The sequence below is a fragment of the Protobothrops mucrosquamatus genome, unplaced genomic scaffold (assembly GCF_001527695.2).
Source record: "Protobothrops mucrosquamatus isolate PMUCROS unplaced genomic scaffold, P.Mucros_1.0 scaffold4017, whole genome shotgun sequence".
NCBI lineage: Eukaryota > Metazoa > Chordata > Lepidosauria > Squamata > Viperidae > Protobothrops > Protobothrops mucrosquamatus.
In genome coordinates this window covers 20,326-47,007 of record NW_015389954.1, presented here as the reverse complement: position 1 = coordinate 47,007, position 26,682 = coordinate 20,326, and the positions used below count along the sequence as shown (strand labels likewise).

The 26,682-nt window shown below is 47.1% G+C and overlaps 2 protein-coding genes across 2 annotated transcripts; one reads left to right on the top strand and one right to left on the bottom strand.

Moving 5' to 3' along the window:
* The first annotated feature begins 206 nt into the window (after positions 1 to 206).
* Positions 207 to 872, top strand: LOC114923492 (GTPase IMAP family member 3-like). The gene has a single exon (XM_029286536.1). The coding sequence runs from the start codon at positions 207 to 209 to the stop codon at positions 870 to 872; it is 666 nt and encodes a 221-aa protein (XP_029142369.1).
* A 12,507-nt stretch (positions 873 to 13,379) lies between these two features.
* On the bottom strand, positions 13,380 to 14,172 carry LOC107298486 (GTPase IMAP family member 7-like). Its single transcript, XM_015827866.2, has 2 exons — positions 14,154 to 14,172; positions 13,380 to 14,014 (listed from the first exon to the last, which is right to left on the bottom strand). Exons 1-2 carry the CDS (start codon positions 14,170 to 14,172, stop codon positions 13,380 to 13,382), a joined length of 654 nt encoding a protein of 217 aa, XP_015683352.1.
* Positions 14,173 to 26,682: the final 12,510 nt, after the last annotated feature.

Sequence of the window (26,682 nt, the reverse complement as noted above, 5' to 3'; positions counted from 1 at the left end):
ATTCGGACATCTGCTAAAGTGGGATTTGCACGTTCTGAGAATCTGCACGGCTGAGCAGCCCATTTTAGCAATTCCGAGAGATTCATATGAAAACATCACTGAACCACTTCTGGGCAGGGGTGACTCTTTTCCAAAGTTGTTCCCATTTCCAGCCTGCTCAATGACACCCCAACATGTTGCAAGAAATATCTCAATTCCTTTTTGTAATGTCGTCTTCCAAACTCACAGGGGAGGACGCCGATCTCCGGCTGATCCTGGTGGGAAAGTCCGGAGGTGGGAAGAGCGCCACGGGCAACACCATCCTCGGCCGGCCGGTGTTCAAGTCCATCCTGGAGCCAAATACCACCACCCTGAAGTGCCAAAGGGGTCAAGGAAGATGGCAGGACAGGATGATCTCTGTGGTCGACACACCCAACATTTTCGATTCTAAAAAGCACAATGAGACTGTGCGACGTGAGATCGGGGCTTGTGTAGAACTCTCCCGGCCTGGCCCCCATGCCCTGATATTTGTGACCCAGGTGGGACGCTTCACCGCCGAAGATGTGACAGTTGCAAAGCATGTCTGGGATATCTTTGGAGCCGAGTCGGCCAGGCACACGATCATTCTGTTCACCTGCAAGGAGGATTTGGGAGGGGAATCCCTGCAGGAGTACGTCCGAACTTCCAAAAACCGCATTCTGCAGGAGCTGATCCAGCGGTGCGGGAACCGCTTCTGTGGCTTCAACAACAAGGCCGCGGGAGCCGAGCAGGAGAGGCAGGTCTCGTTGCTGATGGAGATGGTGCACAGAGTCGTTTCGGAGAACAGAGGAAGACACTACGTCATCCCGCTGCATAAGGTGCTCAGGGTAGGGGATTGGCGTGTCATAGAGTAGAATCAAATGACACGAGTGATATTGGGCGAGGGCGGTGCTTTTTCTGCCCGCTTTTTCTGCTCATGTAGAGAGCAAGGGGTTCCTTCTCTCTGGGAGACCCAATGGGTGGGTGGGAGGGACAGCAGAGACCCTCATATTAGGACAGGCAATCCGGGGGAGGAGGGAGGTTAATGGGTGGAGTGCATGCAATGCCCCCCCATGAAAGGGGGTCCCCCAGCTCTACTTCCCCTTTGTTTCCTCTACCTGCTTCCCTCCACCCTCTGGAGGGAAGGGGGAGGGGAGGTTGAAAAAGGGGAGGGAAGGGGGAAGAGGAGGGGAGAGGGAGAAGAGGACAACGAGCAACGAGGGGAGGAGAGCGAGGGGAGGATGGGGAGGGGGAAGAGGAAAAGGGGCAGTGAATAGGGGGAGGGGAGGGGGAAGAGGACGAGGGGAGGAGAGCGAGGGTAGGAGGGGAAAAAGGGGAGGGGAGTAGAAGGGGAGGGGCAAGAGGAGGGAGAGTAGGAAGAGGAGGACGAGGGGAAGTGAGGTGAGTAAGGGGAGGGAGAAGAGGAAGGGGGAGGAGGAAATAACCTGACATCCTGCAGTTTTGGGAACCTCCGCCTCTTCTCCCCCACTTGAAATCTGCGTTACCAGAGACACACACCCCCCCAGAATCCCTGCCAACTAGAGACTCCCCAGCCACCTTTTCACCACCCTGTTTTTCTTCCCCACCAGGCTCAGACAGAATATGGACAAAGTTACGGTCTGGGTAAGATTCCTTATTTCAATGTCTTATAAACATTCTTCTGCCGCTTTGGGGTCAGAAGCTTCGATGCAACGTTCACACGTGCTCCTGGAGAGCTTTTAGAACAAGAGGTTCAGAGGTGGTAACAGGATTTCAAGGTTGGGCAAGAGGGGGGGAAAAGGAGGAATGTTTGGACCCTCCTCCCGGCTGGCTGGAAATCATGGAAAGGCTTCCTCAGAACCTTTTTTTTTTTAATTGATGAAAGTAAAACTACTGAACTAACCTGACAATTCGGAGGCCTTTGTGCGCGTTCAGAAGAGCATAGGACGTAGTGTCAGAAGGGACCGTGGAGATCTTCTACTCCAGCGACGGCGAACCTTTTAGAGACCGAGTGCCCAAACTGCAACCCAAAACCCACTTATTTATTGCTGGGTGCCAGGTGGGCGTGGCCTACTGGGTGGGCATGGCTGTAGTGGTCATGGCAGACAGTGGGTGTGGCCAAGATGAGCGTGGTCAGCTCGATGTTGCTCATGGGGAGGGACGCTTGTGGGGGCTGGGCAGGGTTGGGGGAGATCCAAGGGGCCTCTGGCAGGTGGGATGGTGGGCAGGAGGCAAAGTGAGGCAGGGCGGGGGTGCCATTGTCGCAGGACAAGGTGAGGCAGGGACCGGGGTGGCCACTGCTTGATAGTCGCCATGTTGTTTATTCTTGACTTGGACCAGTGGATCTCAACCTGTGGGTCAGGACCCCATTTGGGGTCGATCGACCATTTCATGGGGGTCAAGCAAGGCTGTCCGCCATTTTTTTTGTCCGCCATTTTTTTCCCCTTTTCCGGCGGGTGCCTTACCTCCCTTGGGCTGGGCCAGCTGGTGGTCGGCCTGCTCCGTCTCTGCCACTTGCCAGCTACGCCTCAGCCGGCGCAGCGGGCAGAACCATGCATGCGCGGCACTCCCGGGCAGGGAAAGTCCTCGACTTACGACCAGTTGGGTAGTCCTCGACTTACGACCGGTTTAGTCCTCGACTTACGACCGGTTTAGTCCTCGACTTACAACCGGTTGGGGTCGCGGCATTAAAAAGGTTGAGAACCACTGACTTGGACTGAACCATGATGAAGACTTTTCCTTCAACAATTTGGCATCCCAGATGGGACTCCAAGCTTACCTCTCCAATGGACTGAGACTGGTAAGCCCCATCTTGCCAGCAGCAGACCCCTTGTGTCTGTGGATGGGTTTCCCAGGCCCTGCCCATGTGGAGCCAGGGTAATAAAGGGAGTTTGGGGTTTGAGCTCAAGGGCTGCTTTGGAAAGGTGAAGGTGAGTACCTCTAAATTTTAACTTTAAAGCCCAGGGGAGCAAAGGAAACGTGTGTATGCCTGTGTGTGTGAGTGAGAATACCCTTTTCCCAATCACAGTTGGATTTTGCTCCCTCTAGTCCAGTGATCATGCTTTCGCAGAGTCATTCCTGGATTCATGTGTCAGGGTGGTGACTTTACCCGCCATAATGGAACAGGCGGTAAATCTATTTACGGCGAGCAGTTTGCCGATAAGAACTTCATTCTCAAGCACACAGGCCCTGGCATTCTATCTATGGTGAATGCTGGTCCCAATACAAATGGGTCTCAGTTCTTCATCTGCACTGAGCAAACTGAATGGTTGGATGGGAAACGCGTGGTCTTTGGCCAAGTCAGAGAGGGAATGGACATTGTGAGGAAAATAGAGAGTTTTGGCTCAAGGAATGGCATCTCTGATTGCGGAGATATGAAATAACATTCTTGTTGTCTTAACAAATCGACCATTCCTTCTGTAGCTGGGGTTAGTCCCCTCTGAATCTTTATGCTCCTGCTGCGTTTCTGTTGCGTTTTGATTTCTGCTCCCTCACAAGTCCAGCTGGACTGAAGACAAATTTGTTTTCAAAATGAAATTAAAACAAGTTGTCTGGCCAACAGAGTGAAGAAAAATGTGGGGTTTTTTTTTCCTTTTCCCCTTTCTCTCTCTGTACTCTTTAAGAACAGCCCAAAGTTAGCAGGAGGGAATGTTTTAAGTTCATCTGCCGGAAAAAGTTTCACTCTTGCATTTACTGTATGTGTCATAAATGGGTTTTTATCTGTCTGTCCTTTTTCCTGAAACGTGACCAGCATTTTTCAAGTTGCAAGTCCTAAAGTCCTCTCTAACGTGTTACGAATGTTCAGTTCGGAAGTGAGACCTTTCATTTTGTTGTTCTCTTACCGGAATCCAGCCTCTCTTCTGTCCTCATCTGTGTTGTCCCCATCTTATCGGTTTAACCACTGCAGTATTAATGCCTTTTCAAACTCTGCCTGCAAGCTACCCTCCCCAATTCTACTTCTCCTTTTCTTAGCCCAGACATGTCAAACTCACCATGTCACGTGATGTCATGCAACGTATCGGGACGGTTTTGCCATTGCCGGCAATGGGGTGGGTGCGGCTTCTGGGATGATGCGTCCGGCCCCCGGGCTGGCAGTTTGACACCCCTGTCTTAGCCTCTGTTCTCTATGCCTTTGTCTGCCTCTTCTGGGAGAATCCACCCAGAAAGGAGATAGGAAATCTTGTTCTCATGTCTTTCAGCCCTACACAGATGATCCCCCCCAGCCTTTAGAAGCAGAGCACACTGACCCAGATGCTGCCTCCGTCCATCTGAGCCACGGAATTGGGTTTTGGATCCAGCCATCCACTAAAAAGCCACCATGCAACCTGAGTGGAACAGATCTTCCCAGGTCTTACCATTCCCCCAGATGCCTGTGACAGCTGCAGAGGAAGGAAAGAGTCCTGGAGCCATTGGTCCCCACGTGAAGCCTCAGAAGAAAATTAGGAAGACTATGGGGGGGGAGGGTGGAAACTCATTGTAAGGTTTTCTTTCTTGCCCCATTTGTATTGTAATAAACCAGTTGAATGGATTCATGGAGTGATGGCATTTGGGAATAGTTGGCACAGCAAGTATTGAACATCTTGGATTTCTGTCTGGTGGGAGGAAAATTTATCCAGAATATTTGTATTCCCTGTTTGTATTAGTAGCTGTACACACATCATTCATAATCACACTGAGTCTTTCCCCTCCACCTACCTTCAGTAAAGCTCCAGCCTGATTCTTGCCCTGTGTCATTAAAACTTTGTAGGAACAACTTCCAGCAAATTCCAAGGGGGAGGGAACCAGCCCCTCTCAGGCAATTTGCAATTCATATGCCCTGACTAGGGAAGTAGCAGGAAAGAGATCTCCAAACTGAAGCCCTGAATATCTTGCATTGGTGGACTCAGATTCGGAGTCCTAGGGCTCACTATGTGCAATTTAAGAAAATGTAATAGCCTGGCTTGCATACTGGCTAACCTCAATTGGACATCACTAACCTGGATGAACTGAACTAAGAGCTAAAGCAGGAAACAACCCTTGAAAATGGGCAGCCAGTGGTTATGTACTGAGGCAAACCATGGCTGTAAATTTTGGGTTAAGATACATACATGGTTGGGAAAAAATGATTAAAAGAAAGAATTTAAACCAGAACTGTTTTTGTTAGGAATATTAGGACCTAATTATGAGAAGGAGAATGAATATTTTATATTGCATATACTGATGGCAGCGAGAATAGTATTTGCCCAATATTGGAAAAATGAAAACTTACCAACTGAAGAGGTTTTAATTAAGAAAATTTTAGAATGTGCAGAAATGGATAGATTGATTTTAGAGATTAAAGAGAAAGAAGATTCAGTTTACTTTAGATTAGAACATGGGATAATTTTTACCAATGGTTAGGAAAACGAACTAGTGAGAAATGGATGTGTTATGTTATTTTGAATATATATTAGTAAGAATNGTAAGAATGATATGCATTAACTAACATACTGTTTATGATTATCATTTATTACACTTATTATAGTTACTTATTACTATATCAACTATTGTTAACATATGTACCCAGACAATAGTCTGTTTGCTAAAGATTGAAAATGTTATTGGGGGATAACCCCAACCCTGATCCCAACCCCACCCTAAACCTTAATCCTTATCCCGATCCTATTCTATCCCCAATCCTATAAAATTCAATAAAATCTTTCAAAAAAAGAGATTTCTTTTTCTTATTGAATATATGGGTTTTTACTTAAAAAAAAGAAGTAACATTGGAAAAAAGATTAAAAAAAGTTTGGACTTAAAAAAAATCTTAAACAGTATGGGTGACATCTTGTGGCTAAACCTGATATTACAACCTGTTATTGCCTAAAAAAGACTTGGCTTGAAGCCCAGACTATAGATAAGACTTTTGCAACCTTGGAGATATCAGCTGTGAGAAGCCCAGCTGTGTTCTATAGTCAGTGACAAAATTATTTTCATTCTCTGATTGTAAAGCTTTTAATTTAATACACCACTAAGAGAACATGGAGGAAGATCAGGAACAGATTCTCTTTATGTTGAAAGCAATTTATGAAACTATTCTTACAGCTTCTGATGAAATAAGCTACAGAAAAGAACAAGATGTCAGCCTAGATATACGAACCCAAACTTTGATTACAACTAAAGAATCAACTATACAGAATATAATAGAAGAAGTGGAACAATCAAATACCATGATAGAAGATTCAACTGATCAACAAATACAGTTAACGGAAAACCCAGAAAAGGGACTGACAACACTGAAAATGGAAAAGACTTTCTATATAAACCAGAAGAAACCTGAGGATCAAGAAGAGGAACAGATTGAAGGGAAGATAAACATTTCAGGACAACTACGTCGAGATGGAAAAATAGATGATTTGTTAGCCCTCAAAAAAATGGTGACTGGATGGCCTCTTTTATCTCAAACAATATATATAACAGAGGGAGATCTATTTGATGACTTAAAAGAATGGATATGGAAGGCGAGTTGGCAAAGAAAGAAAGCTAAAATAAGGCTGAAGAAAATTGGGGTTTTGACTTATTACTGAGGATTAAAATAGAATATACTCAAATAGACACGATGTGTACTTTGAATACTAGATTTTGTTATGAACTGAGATAAAGAAAACTTTGATCATTTAAAACTTGGAAGCATAAATATTAGAAGTTAAATTTGACTATTGATTTGTTTATAAAGGTTGAATGTAAAAGTAATTTAAGATCTATATAAGCTAAAAATCTATTGATAAATGTAATAAACATGTTTCTGCTTAGCTGATATAATAAGACCTGTACTAGCTTAAAAATGAGATAGTAGACATTAAGAGAAAAACCTCCAAGATCCCCTTCCAACTCCGTCAGTCAATGAGTCTGTAAGGGTCTGCTGCTTGAGCAGGGGGTTGGACTAGATGACCTCCGAGGTCCCTTCCAACTCTGTCATTCTATGATTCTGTAAGGGTCTCCTGCTTGAGCAGGGGGTCGGACTAGAAGATCTCCACGGTTCCTTCCAACTCTGTCATTCTGTGATTCTGTAAGGCCTCCTGTGTCATGGTTCCGACAGACAGAGACAAATAAAGCCGAACTTGGAGGCTTGCAAATTCCTCAGAGAGCATGTTTATTGACACAGAGTATCAGCACTTCAAAAGTGAAACCAAGAGGAGTGGGGACAGTGTATAACCTTAGCAAGGGAAGATAGAGTGGGGTGGGGGTGGGAGACCCCAACTCCTCATTGGAAAGGGCACAAATTGCAGGAACACAGATTCTGGGGGAACAGTAGCCAAATTCCCTAGAAGTAGAAGCAGCTCTACAGAGCAGGGGTCCCCACACTTGGCCACTTTAAGACTTGTGGACTTCAACTCCCAGAATTCCTCAACCAGTCATGGAGGAGAAGCAGTTTTATACATCAGGAGTTTTCAAACTGGGCAAACTCGGCAGTTCCGCGGGGGCTCCACCAGTGGTGGGATTCAGCCGGTTCGCACCGGTTCGGTAAAACCGGTAGCTAAATTTTGTTGAGTTCGGAGAACCGGCTGAACCCATGCTGCTTCTGGAAGTCCGTTCTAGGTGTCAGAGATCTGGAGGAGGTCTCCCAGGCCTAGAACGGCCTGCTGGAAGTGCATGGATGTCACTTCCGGAAGTCTGTTGTAGGCCTGGTGGAGGCCTCCTAGAACGGCCTGCTGGAAGTGAATTGATGTCACTTCCGGAAGTCTGTTCTAGGCCTGGTGGAGGTCTCCCAGGCCTAGAACGGCCCACCAGAAGTGCATAGATGTCACTTCCGGAAGTCCGTTCTAGGCCTGGTGGAGGTCTCCCAGGCCTAGAACGGCCCACCGGAAGTGCGTGGATGTCACTTCCGGAAGTCCGTTCTAGGCCTGGTGGAGGCCTCCCAGGCCTAGAATGGTCCACCGGAAGTGCATGGATGTCAGTTCCGGAAGTCCATTCTAGGCCTTGGAGGCCTGGAGAAGGCCCCACCAGGCCTAGACGAGCTCACTGCAAGTGCATGGATGTCACTTCCAGAAGTCTGTTCTAGGCCTGGTGGAGGTCTCCCAGGCCTAGAACGGCCCACCAGAAGTGCGTGGATGTCACTTCCGGAAGTCCATTCTAGGCCTCGGAGGCCTGGAGAAGCCCCCCCCAGGCCTAGACGAGCTCACTGCAAGTGCGTGGATGTCACTTCCAGAAGTCTGTTCTAGGCCTGGTGGAGGTCTCCCAGACCTAGAACGGCCCACCAGAAGTGCGTGGATGTCACTTCCGGAAGTCCATTCTAGGCCTCGGAGGCCTGGAGGAGGCCTCCTAGGCCTAGCAGCCCACAGGAAGTGATGGATGTCACTTCCGGAAGTCCATTCTCGGCCTTTGAGGCCCAGACCTGCATCCACGCAGAGAACTGGATATTCAGGTATTTGAACTCCACCATTGGGCTCCACGTCCATTTTCACTGCTCGGGTGACCCCGGGGACACAGATGGACCTCAGGATGGCCTCAATCGCTCTCTAGAGGGGTGCAGGTGGCCAGCTGTCTGAAGGGAATGTGGGTCTTTCCATTCCCCGCCATCCAGTCAGAGCTGAAGAAGCTTCTTGTCTTCAAGGAAAAACAAGAAGGTCCGGTTGCCTCTTGAAAAAGCACCTTTGGGGTGCTCATTTATTATCACACCAAATCTTTTTTTTTTTACAACCTTGTTGGTTGTTATTACCTTAAAAATATTTGTTCCCTAAAATGACTGCATGGTGGGAAAAAGAAACAATTCCCTTCCACTTATTCATAACAGACAACTAGATCCACACGCCCACATTCACTTCTATAATAAGTGTGTTATTTCAGGAACATCTTTTCCCCATTTTTACCAACAATGAGTTAACTTGAAGACTTCTGGACTTCAACTTCCAGAATTCCCTAGGTAGCATGTCTCAAAGTTGCCATGTTTGGAGACTCCTGCTGTATACAGCTGTTTCTCCTCTGTAGCTGGCTGAGGAATTCTGGGAGTTGAAGTCCACCAGTCTTCAAGTTGCCGAATTTAGAGAATTACCCGTTATGGCAGAATGAAGGACCAAGAGAGATAGTTGCTTCCCTCTGCTGGATGGTTGTGAACATCATTTTTGAAAATTATTTCTCCAACACATTTCCTGTTTCTCTTTCTCTGCCTTCCCCTCAGGCCTCTTTCTCTGCTTTTCCCTCGGGCCTCTTTCTCTACTTTCCCTCAGGCCTCTTTCTCTATAATTCCCTCAGGCCTCTTTTTCTCCCTTTTCCTCAGGCCTCTTTAGGTTTCCCTCAGGACTCTTTCCATATTTCCCTCAGGACTCTTTCTCTACCTTTCTCTCAGGCCTCTTTCTTTACTTTCCCTCAGCCTCTTTCTCTCCCTTTCCCTCAGGCTACTTTCTCTCCCTTTCCCTCAGGCTTCTTTCTCTCCCTTTCCCTCAGGCCTCTTTAGGTTTCCCTCAGGCCTCTTTCTCCATATTTCTCTCAAGACTCTTTTTCTACCTTTCCCTCACGCCTCTTTCTCTATAATTCCCTCAGGCCTCTTTCTCTCCCTTTCCCTGAGGCCTTTCCTTCAGGCCTCTTTAGGTTTCCCTCAGGACTCTTTCCATATTTCCCTCAGGACTCTTTCTTTACTTTCCCTCAGCCTCTTTCTCTGCCTTTCCCTCAGGCCACTTTCTCTCCCTTTCCCTCAGGCCTCTTTAGGTTTCCCTCAGGCCTCTTTCTCCATATTTCCCTCAAGACTCTTTCTCTACCTTTCCCTCAGGACTCTTTGTTTCCCTCAGGCCTCTTTCTCCATCTTTCTCTCAGGCCTCTTTCTTTACTTTCCCTCAGCCTCTTTCTCTACCTTTCCCTCAAGCCCCTTTATAATTCCCTCAGGCCTCTTTCTCTATTTCCCTCAGGCCTCTTTCTCTACTCCCCTCAGGCCTCTTTCTCTACCCTTCCCTCAAGCCTCTTTGTCTATCTTTCCTTCAAGCGTCTTTCTTTCTTTCCCTCAGGTTTCTTTCTCTACCTTTCTCTCAGGCTTCTTTGTCTATGTTTCCCTCCAGCTGCTTTCTCCATCTTTCCCTCAGGCTTCTTTTTCTACCTTTCCCTTAGGCTTTTGAAGAGGCACCTTGGGGACAACCATGACCTGGATGACTGAGAATCTCTTTTCTGCACTCTTTCTAGAGTCTCATCTTTTTTTATATCATGGTGACCAAAACTGCCTTCAGAATTCCAAGTGTTGTCTTGCTAAGGCTTCGTAAAGCGGCATTAGAAATCCATGTGATCTTGATTCTATCCCTCTATTACTGCAGCCTAAGATTGTGTTGACTTTTTTGGCTGCCGCCGCACATCATTGGCTCATATTTAAATGATTGTGTCAACACTGCTAACATTGGATGTTCTTGCTTTGACAACATACGGAGATGCAGCCTTTTTCTTTCTTATGCTTTACTCTTAGAATTAGATGATACTGGGGGAGGGGGAGGAATGTGATGAGAGTTAGTTAGACATACAATATTGTAATAAGAGATTGTAAGGCATGGCGAGATGAAGAACTGGGCAGAAAGCCAGCATTTCAAACTAATTGGAGAATGTGATTTATGACTGTTAGTTGTAGGAGGGAATTGTGCTTTGATCTATGTGCTGAGGGGAGGGGAAGTCAGATTTTGGGTTCGACCATGTACGTGCGGATGCCATGTTATTTGAATAAAGATTCTTTAAGGTAAACAATGGCTCAAAGTTCTTTGAAGAGTAACATCTGTCGGAACCATGACAGATTGTCTATTAGCACTCCAAGATTCCTCTCATGGTTACTGGCATTAAACCAAGTTTCACCTAATCTGTACCTGTACAGTTGGTTTTTCTTGTCTCAGGGTAAAATCTTAATGTCAACGTCCAGCTCGAGAATCCAAACAAAACTCCATTTCCGAAAATCTTACTGTTTATTGAATACAATGCATGGTAATATCGAAGCAAAACTAACTCTGAGGTTCCCAGACATCAGTTCGTAGGATTAAACAATAATTTCCCCAGCCAAAACTTCAACCTCTCATGTAATCCATGTAAATGATGTCACTTTGTTATGGGAACTGTCTGCTTCCTCTTGACACCTGCTGCAGTGTCCTTGAAAATGTTTCAGGCTCTCACGGTCTTCCATCTAACCCATTCTTTTTTATATATATAATAAGTTTTTATTGGTTTTCCAATTTTACATTTAAGTATTTAGAAATACTTGGTAATTGGATAGTCAATAGTACAATAACAAAATCTTTAGTACATGTCTCAGGTTACATCATCAAAACATTCCTTCTCTATTTCCTTTAACATTTGCTATATCATATTTAAGCTAGTAAATTTGTAATTATAACAAGCTCAGTTAAAATATTTATCAATATCCTATTGCTTATATATATCCATGTCCTGTATTTAAATGTTACCTAATTTTTAATTACAATATTCCAATTTAACTTTAATATCCATAGTATTTAAATTTCGGGTAACTCAAATTTCCTTTATTTCATTACATAAAAATTATAATATTTAAAATACACCTATTACTTAATTATATTCTTATTTTATTTCAGACATTTTCTATTTCTCATCCTAGTAAATCACCATTTACTAACGGAGTATCCTTTATTGTCCCAAATCCATCGTCTATGTTATCTGGGCTAAACAATAATTCAAAGCTATTTCCTAATAGTTAATTTTCATTTCTCTTATACATCTAAATCCTCAATATTAGACCAATTAATCCCTTATTTTTTTTTATCATTTTCTAACAATAGTTAAATCTAATAAATATATTTCCCTTCATCTCGAAATCTCCCTTTAGCCCATTAGTTGAGACTTTAGGATCCTCTCTAATAAATCAAAAGACCGCATTTTTAAAAATCTAACGATGTCACTTTGTTATGGGAACCGTCTTCCTCTCGACACCTGCTGCAGTGTCCTTGAAAATGTTTCAGGCTCTCACGGTCTTCCATCTAACCCATTCTAAAGCAACACTTCCCCCCCCACCCCTTACTCTAATGGCAAGTTGAAACAAAGAGGCATGTAGCTCCCAATGTTTCATTCTTAACACTTACTTTGATTTACTTTGAATTTGTTGGATAAGGCCCTTTGTTCAAGTCTGTCGAGATCTTTTTGGATCCTGAGCTTGTCTTCTAGGGTGTTGGCTAGTCCTCCCAGTTTAGTATCATCTGCAAATTTGATGAGTTCCCTTTCTGTTCCCTCATTGAAGTCATTTATGAAGATATTTAAGAATCCTGGGCCTATGAAGGCACCTTGTGGTACCCCACTGCTTACTTCCCTCTATGTAGATGTAGTTCCGTTAAGGGCTAATTGTTGAGTACAGTTTGTCCGCCGGTTACAAATCCACCTGGTGGTGATGTTGTCTATCCCACTTCTCTCTAGCTTACCAAGAAGGAGGTTGTGGTCTACTTTGCCAAATGCCTTGCTGAAGTCTAAGTATACTAGGTCCACAGCACTTCGCTGGTCTACTAGTTTAGTCACTTTGTTTGGCACGATCTGCTTTTGACGAACCCACGTTGGCTACCGGTTACAACCGTGTTTCCTTCTACGCGTTTGCAGATTGGTTGCTTGATTATCTTTTCCAAGATCTTCACAGCTACTATAGCAGAACAGAAGGACGGAAGCACAAGGCTCTGGCCCTTTGGAAGCTCGGTTATAAAGACTTTTCAGACTGTATCTCTCTAGTGCAGGCATGTCAAACTGCCGGCCTGCTGGCCAGATGCGTCAAGTCGAAACCGCGGAAAGTTGCGATACGTCGTGCGATGTCACGTGACATTGCGAGTTTGACATGCCTGCTCTAGTGAATCCACATTGGCCAATGGAAGGTGGTGGGTAGAGAACTACAAAGAGTGCTTTGCAGAAAATTGTGGCAGCTGTTAAGAAAACACAAATTCACCCCAGGAAAATAGGAAAAGGTGAGAAAGAACTTCAAGGCGGTCCTGCCTTGATGTTCTTCAGTGCCAGCCGGAGCGAAAGGGAGACGTTTTCAAGATTCTGCTAGTATAATCCATATCAATAAAGTCCAGTTCTAATATTCCCGGTGTTGTGGTGGCTTCCCGGCCTGGCCTACCTCAAAAGACTGATAGGTGGGAAGCCCAAAAGAGTCTGGGCTTCCAAAGGGACATGGCTCTAAAAGATACTGATAGTGGGGTGGGGGTGGGGGAATCTTCTCGTGTGCCCTTGAAGGAAGTCCTGTCATCCCAGGGGAGAAACCAGGTTCCCGGAAGAAGGAATCGGCACAGGGTAACTCAGCCATGAATCTCTGACTCGGGTTCTTTGGAGGTCACACGGCGAGGGCTGGATTAGAACACAGAACAGAAGGGGTGAAACACAGGGCCGTTGCCCTTTGACACTTTGGAACAGAAGCTCGGTTAGAAAGACTTTCCGGTCTCCATTTGACAAAGGAAAACAAGAGAGGAGACATTTCACTTTCGCTGGTTCTCTGCATCTGCTTTGATTATGTCTTCCGTGTAACAAGGGGCATTTCTGTTCTTCTTCACCAGGTCATCAATCATGGTCATCAGTTGGGCCACCTGAGCCTCCCGCTCTTCTCCTTCAGCCTTGTTGTCGAAAGCCAGGATCCGGTTCCCACACTGGGACACTAGATCCCTAAGAAAGGGGTCTCCCTCGGATATGAATCTCTCGAGAGTCTTCCCTTCCAGGTCCTCTGTGTGAGTGAACAAGATGATCATGTAATTCTTGCCTTTTTGGCTGAATATCTGTTTGATCAGCCGAGCTGTTTTCTGGTTCTCCTGGGAGAAACGCAAAGGACGAATGACCCACAGAATTACGTGGGGACCTGGGGAGCACAACTGGACAGACTTCGTAATTTCGGTTAAAATGGAATCAGGGAGAAAGAATGGAAAAAAATTTAAAGTCCTCTTAACGAAACTGAGCGTATTCACGACCACAATCTTCCTGCCCTTCAGCCACGTCTCCTCCCTTTGCCAACTTTGGGTGACTGAGCTGCTTTCAAAGACGGGGCTTCCCAGAATTGTGTTTCCCGTCGCACTTTTCCCATTTCCGGGTGTGCCAATAAGGACGATCCTCCGTTCAGGCCCTGCAACCGAAAGGCGAGAGGAGACAAGAAGGGGACCCCAGTCAGCAGCGTACGGCCATCATAGCCTGTCCCTCCACCCAGGACAGTAGCTCCCATCCCACCCTGCCATCCTCCTCCTCCCCAGGGCCAAAGACTTTACCTCGGATGCCTCCAGCCATTTCCAGACACATTGCACAGCACAAAACTCGGGATTTCTGGATGGAAAGCGAAACAGAATCAGTCAACGGAGAGGCTGCCTTGCTCAGAGGTAGGAACTCTCGTATCCCAGAAGACACCGGCAGGAATTGGGAGGGGCCCTAAAAGAGGGCCACTCCCTCCTCACTGCCCTGGCGGCTGACCCATTTTGATTCCCCCCCCACTTCCCCCCCTTTTCATGCAGCCCTTCCACTCTGGAATACTGGCCACATCTGGAACACTGCATCCAGTTTTGGTCACCACATTACAAAAAAAAAAAAGTTGAGACTTTGGGAGAAGTGCAAAGAAGAGCAACTGAGACGATGGAGACTAAAACATATGAAAAACAGTTGCAGGATTTGGGAATGGCCAGTCTAGAGAAAAGAAAGTCGGGGGGGGGGCATGTTAGCAGCATTCCAGTATCTGAGGAACTGCCACAAGGAGGAGGGGGTCCATTTATTTTCCAAAGCACCAGGAAGCAGGACAAGAAACAAGGGATGGAAACTAATCAAGGAGAGAAGCAATCTGGAATGAAGGAGAAACTTCCCAAGAGCGAGGACAATTAACCAGTGAAACTGCTTGCCACCAAGTTGTGGGTGTTCCATCACTGGAGGTTTTTAAGAAGAGACCGGAACGCCACTTGTCTGAAATGATATAGGGTCCCTGCTTGAGTAGGGGGCTGGACTAGAAGACCTCCAAGGTCCCTTCCAGTTCTACTCTGATTCTGATTCTTGGGATCCTGCACATTGGGGGTTTCATATGTAAAAGTATGAGCTGCAATACATAGACCTTTTCTCTCTAAATCTCCTTAAATCCATGTTTGATAACTTGGGTTCAAAAGTGACACAATCTTTAGCAGTTATATTTGGGGGTCGGTGGAGAAAAGATCGCACAAGAGCAAGTTAATGACAAGAGGGACGTTTTAGAAAATGAGTCATACTGGTGACTTGGATTTAGGGTTAATAAGCAGATGGAAAGAGCTTCTAAAAGTTTGATTTTACGTATGGTAACAGCGACAAGACTCTTATATGTACAAAAACAGAAAGACTTAAAAATTGGAGATTGTAGATCTCTACATTGGAGAATGATGGAACTGGCAGAGAGGGCAAAACTGACAAGATTTGATCAAAGAAAAGGTGTCCGTTAATTGGACTTTTTGCAAGAAACTGAGAGGAATGAAATTTCATTTGAGGCTTAAAGTTATCTGGGATTTTAGAAATCATGTAGACCAGGGGTGTCAAACTGCCGGCCCGCGGGCCAGATGCGTCATCAGGAAACCGCGCCCACCCCATTGCCGGCAATGGAGAAAAAGCTCCGATATGTCGCGCGACGTCATGTGACGTTGCGCGTTTGACATGTCTGATGTAGACTATTGCTAATTCTATCGAGACACCAAAGGAAATCAGAAGAGATTCCTTCCATTGTCTGCATTGTGTGGAGGGGATCCTCAATTTCTGGAGAGAGAAAAGAGCTGGGATGATGTGCCGGAGGAAGGGGGGGGGACAAGCAAGGATACTGGGATTGCCATCTTTCCTCCTCCTCCTCCTCCTCCTCCTCCTCCTCCTCCTCCACCTCCAGCATCAACTTACCTCTGCAGGCCTCCCCGTAGGACACATGCAAGTGATCGCCTCACTCCATTGACCAAGCCCGACTTGAGTTACGGCAGCGCATCGGAATTGGTACTGGAGATTTAGGTGGACGTCTTCCAGGGTGAATTGATCCTCAGGGCCTTCGGCATGGAGACTTTTCCAATTCTCTCCTGCGATCCGATATTCCACCTGGTACCTGGAGACTGAAGGCTTCCCAATGGCTACTGGATCGATGCTGATCTGGAAACTATTTGGGTGCACTTGCTCAACCTTAGGAGGGGGAGGTCGTTGAAGAGCACTTTCCCGCTCCTGATGCCCCTTGAGAACCTCCACGGTCAAGGTTAAACTTTTCCTTTCCAGCATTTTTAACGAGTCAAAGAAATCCTTCATGCTCTCAGCGCTCATTTTCCAGAACATTTCAGCTGCAGCATTACAGCTTCCTCCGTTTTCTCGGTGAGCAGAGAGGGCTGAATGGTTGAATCTGAAGTGCAGAGGGGATCCCGACTCATCCCGAGCACATGGTAGGTCAGCCTCCTTCAGGGCCTCCAGGACAGGTGGGGTCCCCCCATCTGCAAAGGTGATCAGGAGTTGGATGTTATCCTTCACGTCTTTTCCCAGCATGGAGAGCATGGAATCAAAGACGCATTTCTGGGCATGAATTGAATGGGCAAGGAAGGCCTGGGCCACCAAGCAGATGGCATCGACGTGGTCAATGCCCCCTGGGGTGGAGAAAAACTCCAAAAGCTGCTTCTCAACCAGTTTGTCTTGCTCTGCGTCTCTTGTGCCTCCAAATCCTGGCGTGTCGATCATTGTGAGAGAATAGGGAATTTGAAAACCCTCCTGATGGTTCACCACGTAGGCTGTGACTTCAGACGTCCTGCTTCCAGCTTCGCTTCTCTCGATGGTTTCATGAATGAATTTGAATCGGAAATTATCTTTCCACTGGACACCCAGGATATAATTGATCATCCCGTTGATCAGAGTGGTTTTTCCAGATTGTGTTGCTCCCATCACCAGGATCACTTTGTTGGGCACTTCCAAGTTCTGCTTTCCAAGCTGGTACTGGAGACAGGGTGTATCTAAGGGGACTTTGGCCAGAGGAAGGGCGAACACTAATGGCTGTCTGTCCTCCACCAGGGAGCTTTCCTGAAGGAACTGGCGGGCTATGCTGTCTGCATCTTCTTCCTTCAGTGATGTGGAGATCTCCACCTCCTCACTGGGGACACTCAGAGCTCCATTATCACATACCGCAGACACCCGTATTCTATATGCCGTCTGGGGTTTCAGATCTTTGATGGGGTAAAACTCTGTTTTTCTCCCAGTCCTTTTTTCAGTCCAGTGGTCCTTCCCATCTCCAGCCTCCACCGTTCTATACTCCACCTTGTACTCCTTGACCACAACTCCCGAGGCAATGATGCTGGGACTCATCCAGGCCAAAGAGATGACAGAAGATGCTGCAGTGACCGTTCTTAATTTCTCAGGAGGGCTGGTGGGAAGGGTCTTTATGGGTGGGCTCAGGTCACTGGATTTACTAAGGCCTGGACTGCAACAAGCAGCATACTGGAGCAGGTACTCTGTGTTTGGAAGAAGATCTTTTAGCAGGAACATCTCCCCAGCGTCCTCTGTCCTCACAGTCATCCAGTTTTCTTCCCCTGCAATCTTGTACTCTACCAGATAGCTAGAGATTGTAGCCCTCCCATATTCAGCAGGCTGAAACTTCAGTTGAATGCTATCATGTCTCAGTTCGCTAATCTGCAAAGGGAGAGGTTTTGAGGGCAACTCAAAGTTCTTGCTGACCAGCTCTCCATCTTCATAAAGGTATATTGAGGCTCCTGGTGTGTCCACATCTGGGAGTGAGGCCACAACAAAGCGGACATTCTCATTTGATTGATTGATACTGAAAAAGTCTTTGATGGATTTGGCAGCTTGGCGAGCATTCCGGGTCCACCCCTTGTTCTCAAACCAGGCCGTGTCTTCGTCCTGTCCAGGACTGGACCTTGTGGAATTAGCTGGCTCTTGCAAGAATTGCTCCTGAAGCCAGTCCTGTAAGCTGAACAGAAATGGCTCCTTTTTATACAAAGAGGTGAAAATAAAGGAGACCACGTATACATTCTGGGGGTCCAGCACTATTTCCTCCAGCTTGTTCCGAGATGAGATAACTTGCACTTCACTTAGAATAGTCAGGTAAGAGTGGACAAAGTTAATTTCTCTTTTCTTGGTGTCCAGAAAGTCATGGAGTCTTTGGCTGTTAAAGGGTGACTGGTTGATGGACATTAATATGTCCACCAGGGTCCCTTCCTCCTGCCCTCCACCCCGGATGGAAGGCAACACTCTGGCCAGCTGTTTCTGGAACGTCTGCTTGTGTTGCTTGCACAGATTCTTGAACTGCTGGATCTTTTTCTTGATCTCAGGGAAGGTGTCAGCAATGGGATTCTTGGCTAGATCGTTGCTTTGCATCCGGATTTCGTTGAGTTCCTCCAAGATTTTTTCAGCATCAAAGATCAACGCTAGGCTGATCTCACGGACCATCTTAGCTGCTTTGGTATCCAATTTGGTCAGTGGGTAGAGCCAGACCCTCATCGGCACAGCATTCTCCCCATGTTCTCCTAACATTTTGGGTAGAATTTCATAAACTTTGATGGCATCTTGGAAAGTCACTGGATTTTTCTCCAAAGAAAAATCTCCGTGGAACTTGCAGCTAAACTTCAGAGCATTCGCTTTCTCCTCCTCATTTAGTTTGACCTCTGCTTCTCCCGAGATTGATATCAGTGTCTTGATTGTAAGCTGGAGACCACCTTGAATATTTTTTACCGTCTCCGTTGAAGAAACGTCTCGGTCAAACACGAAGAAAGCCTGGGCTCCGTAGAGGATGGCGGTGACCACATGCGTGGCCGTGCCATGCTCGAAGACTGCTGGGTAAGAGACATTCTTGATTCCTAGATGGCTCATGGTCAGCTGTTCGTACTTGGTGGTGGTTTTGTACTGAACGGTGACTCTGGCCTGTTGCTTGGACTTCTTGGTATCGTGAAGATACTTGGCCGATCCCCCCACTTCAATCAGCCCCCCAAGGAAACTGGCCTTGAGCGATGCTGAGATGTCCAGGGCAGATGCTTTGTCGTCAATGCTGTCAGACGCAATGATTTCCGATTCGGTCTTGGGCTGAGGTTTGATGGTCAGGTCCTTCTGCAGAGAGCTGTAGTCCCAAAGGGTGACGCCTGCATGGAAGAGATGAAAACAGGGACCTGAATTGAACACGGTCTTCCAGAAGACCTGCAGCTGGATAGAGGAGCTCCAGAGAGGTGGAACAATGGAGTCATAATTTCCTCTGGAGGGTTCCCTCATTTGCTCTGTCCAGCCAGCACCCAAGAAACCTCCTGCTTGTTTTGCCAAATATCGGTACCTCCAAAAGCTTTTTTGACTGAGTAGAGAGGAACGGGAATTGCTATGCACCTATGAATTTCAAGGATCTCCAACTCCCTGGAGAAACCATGTTTTGCTTCTGGGGTTCGGCGGCGTCTTCTCTGTTCAGACCGGCCCCAAGAACTTGAGAATTAAATCCCTCACTTCATCCCTCTGGGTGGGATCTCAACTCCTTTTTTTAACCATTTTTCCAAATCATTTCACTGGTTTGGGAACCTACCCGGTGATTGGTAGTCAAGGACAGGCGTGCTGTGCGCCTGGCCAAGGGATGGCTACGCCTTCCCCGCTAGAAGGTCCTACTTAGCTAGCTGATACCAACAGGCCATGCGCCCAGGAGCTCCACTCTGCCGCTGGGATGAGCCTGTGCATCTATGGCAGTGCCTGCCTCCCTCCCTCCCTCCAAAGACCCATCAGCCTCTCCTCCAGCACCTACCGGGGATGAGGGCATCCTTGCGGCAGTCGTACAGCATCCCCAGCTGGAAGGGGCGGCCCAGGGCTGGGGTCTCAATGGCATCGTCCGTCTGGGCCATGCTCGGCTCCTGCGGGTCGCTGACTTTTCTGCTGTCCTGCAAGAGAGAAGAACCATCCAGAGGAGGCCATGACCAACCGATGTCTCTCATGAGTTGTGCTGGGGTCCCTTCACGCCCCTTCCTGAAGCCCCTTCTCCAGGTTTGTCCCCCCCCTCCAACATCAGAAAGCCGTTTTATGAAGGGGCCATTGGGTACGCTGCCCAAAGACCACCCCTGTAAAGGCTTTGGGGAAGGGGATGCCTGTCAGGGAATTGCGCCGCCTGGTGTCCAAATGTGTTGGAACTCATTGTTGGGAGGCACTTTTGTGCAACAACTACAGTAGTATTCAACCAGTAGGTGGCAGTGTTTACACGTTTGGATCTATGGAAAGGCTGGCTTTGACTTTTGGTGTCGGGGATTCTTGGGAGGCGGGTGGAGACCGGGATCCAGATAACTTATTGCCTCCCCCTAAAAATATCTCCAAGTTCTTTTATTGGGGGGGCATAAAAACCAGTTGAGAATTGCCCCTGCCCATCCAAGAATACACACACACACACACAAACACGCAAACAAGCAAACATGCATGCACATGTCTCCAAATTTCCTCCTTTTCCCCTTTCGGGGAATGTTGGCAGTTCAGCCAAGCCCCCCCCCCCCCAATTTGCTTAAGAGAGGTTTTCAGGGAAGGAGGAAGGAGAGTGACCAACTCCCTATCATTTTCCTTCCCCCCCCCCCCGCATGGAGGGCGAACCTTGATCCCTCCATGGGGGGGGGGGTCACTGGAAAAGTTCCTGAGGAAGGATGTAAGAGATGGGATTGAGAGTCATAAGGGGTGGGGGCTTTAGAGCAAGTGTCAATTCCCTACTCCGATTCTAGCTTTCCTCTCCTCTGGCTGCCTGGACAGGACGTCAGAGAAGCAGCGAGACCCCCTCCCCAAATTACCTGGAATATCCCCCCCCAACAACACAGGTGCTTCTGGGTCACTCTTGTTGCCAAGTCCCCTGCTGTTCCCTCTCCCTCCCTCCTCTGCTTCCGATTGCCTCTGCTAACAAGGAAGACGGGATCCCGAACATCTCAACATCAGAAGACACCTGGAACGGGACCCTGGAGGTCTTCTAGTCCAGTCCCCTTCTCAAGCAGGAGGCCCTCTACCATTCCAGACAGGTGGCTGCCCAGTCTCTTCTTAAAAGCCTACAGTGACGGAGCACCCACAACTTCTAGTGGCAAGCAGTTCCACTGGTTACTTGCCCTCACTGTTAGGAAGTTTCTCCTTCGTTCTCGGTTGCTTCTCTCCTTGATTTAGATTCCTTTGTTTCTTGTTCTGTCTTTGGAGAATAGGTTGACCCCTCTCTTCTTTGGGGCAGCCCTCCCCCAAATACTGGAATGTTGCTTTCATTCTCCCCCCCTCCCCAATCCTCTTTTTCTCTAAACCCAATCCCTGCAACCGTTCTTCATCTGCTCCCTCGCCCCTCCAGACGAGGGACCGCTTGTACTCGTATAAATGGAGCAGCTCCTTGACTCGCTTTCCACCAGATGCCCAGAAAGACCCCTGCCCTCAGCCAGTTCCTCTTTGTCACCACAGCAATGCCAACTGGGGGGTCTTGGCACTTTGGGGGGGAGGGGAGTCTCACCTGGTTGGAGGGATCAGGAATCCCCACCCCGATGGCCGGTGGATCCGCTGCTCTCCTTGGTTGCTTCTCTGCCGCAACTTCCCGTCCTTCTAACTGTTGCGTGGAGGTTTCGGTGGGAACAGAGTCCAGAGATTACACAACCGTTGAAAACAACCAGCAATTCTTGGCTGCAAGATGGCCTCTGGGTTTCCCTTCCTTAAAAAGGCTTCCTGGAAAAAAAAAAAGAGGGGGCAACACGGACTCCCCACCCTTTCAGGTCTGCTTCTCCTTCCTTCAATTGTGCCCCCACCTGGGGTCCTGGAAGAGGAGGGGGGCTTCCCTTGAAAGATTTCAGACTGGGAGAAACCTACCCTCCTTCTTTCCTTCCTTTCCTTCCTTCCTTCTTTCCTTCCTTCCTTCCATCCATCCATCCACCATCCCTTGGCAGAAGGGCTAGTTGCAGAACACTGAAATCACATGGTCCACAAGTGGGGTGGGGGGTGGGAAGCAAAGGGTTCTTAGAAACTTAGGAAGCTCTGAATGACACGGAGTGTCAAAGCTCTCAGAGAAGCTCAGAAGATCCAAAGAAGAGCAAATATCTTATTTTACAATTCCAGCGGATCTGGGAAGTAAGACTGACCCCTTTGTCTGCTGCCCCACTGCAGGGAATCCGAGACAGATGTTTGTCCCGCACAGGCAGGATCTCTTTGCTGACCCCTCTGGTCAAGCCGGCTTCCTTGCATAAAGTCCAGCTCCACTTTCGCTTTCCAGGATCCTCGGAGATTTCTCGGAAACGCTTCAGCTGAACTGGCAGGTTTCACTTTGCAACTTCCTCTTTCCGAGTTCCCCTCACGGAGGAGGAAGGCCAGGTGCTCCAGTTGACCTTGGAGAAAGCTGAGGGGAAACATGAGGGCCGATATCTGCCGGGTCTCTCAGGACGCTGAGAAGATGCAAGCCGACCTCTAGAAAGACCTCAATCGATCAGAATAGAGCTGGAAGGGACCTTGGAGGTCATCTAGTCCAGCCCCCTGCTCAAGCAGGAGACCCTTGCAGACTCAGAGAATGACAGAGTTGGAAGGGACCTCAGAGGTCATCTAGTCTAAACCCTCCCCCCCCCCCCGCTCAAGCAGGAGTCCCTTACAGGATCATGGAATAACAGTTGCAAGGGAACTTGAAGGTCTTCTAGTCCAACCCCCTGCTCGAGCAGGAGACCCTTGACCGTTTCAGACAAGTGGCTGTCCAGTCTCTTCTTTAAAATCTCCAGTGTTGGAGCACCCACAACTTCTGGTGGCAAGCTGTTCTTTGTGGAAAACGAAAGAACTCTTACGAATTCCAGAGGGGTTTAGCAGAGAGGTTTATTTGCGCAGGTTCAGAGGCATAGTGGAACATGCGATTCTGAACAAGGAGGGCGGGATTGGACTTCAGTTTTTATACTATCCTTTGAAGAACAAAGGACTACACATTGAAATACACACTGTGATACATTAGGATCGTTTCTCATGGGCATACAATGGAAGGTTTTGCTACATACAAAGTATCCATGTGCAATGCGCATTTGGTTAGCCACATATTACTGACACAGAACTTTCCCAGTGAATTTTCCCAGTGATTATGCATTACATCATTGTCCTAGCAATTATGCAGAGAAATCATTATTCTAGTTATGCAGACAAATTATTATTCTAGTTATTGTTCATTTTACTACAGTTCCACTGGTTGTTCTCACTGTTAGGAAGTTTGAAAAACCCCTGCTCTGTAGAGGTGCTTCTCCTCCAGGGCTGGCTGGGGAATGCTGGGAGTTGAAGTCCACAAGTCCCACAGTTGCTGGGTTTGGACACCCCTGCTATAGAACAACGAAGAATCGAGAGAGGTATTTGCTCCCCTCTGCTGTGTGATTGTGAAGTCATTTATGGAAAACATTTTCTGTTTTTCTTATTGCAAAGGGCTTAAATGATTTCTCTATGTCTTTATTATATTTCAGAAAGAAGCATTAAAATACAATCACAAATCTCTCTCCTCATTCTCTCCCTTTTTCTTTCTTCTCATTCTTTCTTTCTCATTCTCTTTCTTTTTCTTTTTCCCTTATTCTCTCACCCTTTCTCTTCTCATTCCCTCATTCTCCCTTTTTCTCTTTCTCATTCTGTCATTCTTTCTCAGTCTCCCTAATTCTTTCTCATTTTCTCTCCTCATCCTTTCTCATTCTGTCCCTTTTTCCCTTTCTTTCATTCTTTTATACCCTTTCTCTTTTCTACTTCTGTGTCATTCTTTTTCATTCTCTCCCTTTCTTTTCTCATTCTCTCCCTCTAATTCTGTGTCATTCTTTCTCATTCTGTCTTCTAATTCTGTCCCTTTCTCTTCCTCTCTATTCTAATTCTTTCTCACTCATTCTTTCACATTCTCTCCCTTTATCTCCATTCTTTCATTTTTTTCTTTCTCATTCTTTCTCACTGTATCATTCTTTCATATCCTTTCTCTCTCCCCTTCTAATTCTGTCTGTGTCATTCTTTCTTTCTATTTCTCATTCTGTGTCATTCTCTCATTCTATCCCTTCTAATTCTGCCATTCTTTCTCTCATTATCTTATTCTCTCTTCTAATTCTGCCATTCTTTCTCTCATTCTCTTCTAATTCTGCCATTCTTTCATTCTAATTCTGTCATTCCTTCTCTCATTCTGTCTCTCTTCCTCTCATTCTATCTCTCTCCTCTAATTCTCTCATTCTCTTCTCATTCTGTGTCATTCTTTCGCTCATTTTCTTTCTCACTCTCTCTCCACGCACACACACACACATACATACACACCTCTGTTTTTCCTCAAAAAGACTATTTTAGGGAGGAAATCCTGAGGGAAATCCTGAGGTAAACGGACGGAGCACAAAAGGACGGCCGGGAGAAGAAAAAAAAAAAAGGCGGGAAAAGAAAGGGGGAAGCTCCCCTTCCCCCCCACACCCAGAGCGACCAATCCCAGCGCAGATCGCCTCAGGCAGGAGCGCCGGCCCTCTCCAGCCAATCAGCTGCACGTGGGCGTGGCCTGGCTCACCCTGACGACCTTTCCCTGAAGCGGCTGCTGAACTGAAGGAGTTTCAGAGTTGGGGGTGGGCTGGGAGCGGGGGGGGGCTGGGGTGGTTGGGGCGCCCTCCTCCTCCCTGCAGTGGGTCCTCCCCCCCAACGGGCCACGTGACTCCCTCCTCCCTCTTCTGGACCCTATTCTGCAACTGGGCCTTCTGCTGGGCAAGGCTGTGGGGCCTAGTGGTTGCCTGTGGGGTGATTGGGTGTTTTTGTGTGTGTTTTTTTAAAAAAAAACCTTTATTCCTATTTTCAGGGTAAGCCTCTCGAAGCCATTCTGGAGTCGGAAGGAAGGAAAATAGAGCTGGAAGGGACCTTGGAGGTCTTCTAGTCCAGCTCCCAGCTCAAGCAGGAGAATACCAACTCAGACAGCTGGTTGTCTAGCCTCCTTAAAAACCTCCAGTGATGGAGCACCCACGATTTCTGGTGGCAAGCAGTTCCACTGGTCGATTTTGCTCACTGTCAGGAAATTTCTCCTTAATTCCAGGTTGCTTCTCTCTTTGGTCAGTTTCCATCCATTGCTTCTTGTCCTGCCTTCAGGTGCTTTGGAGAATAACGTGAGCCCCTCTTCTTTGGGGCAGCCCCTCAGATACCGGCACACTGCTATCATGTCTCCCCTATTTTTTCTTTTCTTTAGACTAGCTAGAGCAGTGGTTCTCAACCTCTGGGTCGGGACCCCATTTGGGGTCGATTGACCATTTCATGGGGGTCGCCAAGCAAGGCTGTCCACCATTTTTTTTGTCCGCCATTTTTTCCCCCTTTTCCAGCGGGTGCCTTACCTCCCTTGGGCTGGGCCAGCTGGTGGTCAGCCTGCTCCGTCTCTGCTGCTTGCCAGCTACGCCTCGGCCGGCACAGGGGGCGGAACCACGCATGCGCGGCGCTCCCGGGCAGGGAAAGTCCTCGACTTACGACCGGTTGGGTAGTCCTCGACTTACGACCGGTTTAGTCCTCGACTTACGACCGGTTGGGGTCGCGGCATTAAAAAGGTTGAGAACCACTGAGCTAGAGGGATAGACAGACAGATAGATAGATAGATAGATAGATAGATAGATAGATAGATAGATAGATAGATAGATAGATAGATAGATAGATAGATAGATAGATAGATAGGCAGATAGACTGACAGGCAGATAGGCAGAGAGCTAGGCAGATAGAGAGATAGGCAGATAGATAGGTAGATAGATAGATACGTAGATAGATAGATAGGCAGACAGATAGACAGATAGGCAGAGAGATAGGCAGATAGATTAGGTAGGTAGGTAGGTAGATAGATAGATAGGCAGAGACAGGCAGATAGGCAGAGATAGGCAGATAGATTAGATAGGTAGGTAGGTAGATAGATCGAGAGGGGGGGGGAGATAGGCAGAGAGATAGGCAGATAAATTAGGTAGGTAGGTAGGTAGGTAGGTAGGTAGGTAGGTAGGTAGATAGATAGATAGATAGATAGATAGATAGATAGATGATAGATAGATAGATAGATAGATAGATAGATAGATAGATAGATAGATAGGCAGACAGACAGACAGACAGACAGTCAGACAGACAGTCAGACAGATAGGCAGATAGGCAGGCAGAGATAGGCAGGCAGAGATAGGCAGATAGATTAGATAGAGATAGCTAGATAGGCAGATAGATAGACAGACAGATCGATAGATAGGCAGAGACAGGCAGATAGGCAGAGAGTTAGATAGGTAGGTAGGTAGGTAGAGAGAGAGAGAGAGACAGACACAGACAGACAGGTAGATGGAGAGAGAGAGAGAGAGAGAGATAGGCAGAGACAGGCAGATAGGCAGAGATTAGATAGGTAGGTAGGTAGGTAGATAGATAGATAGATAGATAGATAGATAGATAGATAGATAGATAGATAGATAGATAGATAGGCAGAGACAGGCAGATAGGCAGAGAGATAGGCAGATAGATTAGATAGATAGATAGATAGAGAGAGAGAGAGAGAGAGACAGGCAGATAGGCAGATAGATAGGCAGAGAGATAGGCAGATAGATTCGGTAGGTAGGTAGGTAGGTAGATAGGTAGATAGATAGATAGATAGATAGATAGATAGATAGATAGATAGATAGATAGATAGATAGATAGATAGATAGATAGATAGTCAGAGACAGGCAGATAGGCAGACCGATAGGCAGATAGATTAGGTAGGTAGGTAGGTAGATAGATAGAGGGAGAGAGAGAGATAGGCAGAGAGATAGGCAGATAGATTCAGTAGGTAGGTAGGTAGGTAGATAGATAGATAGATAGATAGATAGATAGATAGATAGATAGATAGATAGATAGATAGATAGATAG

What these genes read in the sequence shown, in the direction of transcription:
- LOC114923492 (XM_029286536.1), top strand. Translation starts at nt 207, where the DNA reads ATGTCGTCTTCCAAACTCACAGGGGAGGACGCCGATCTCCGGCTGATC.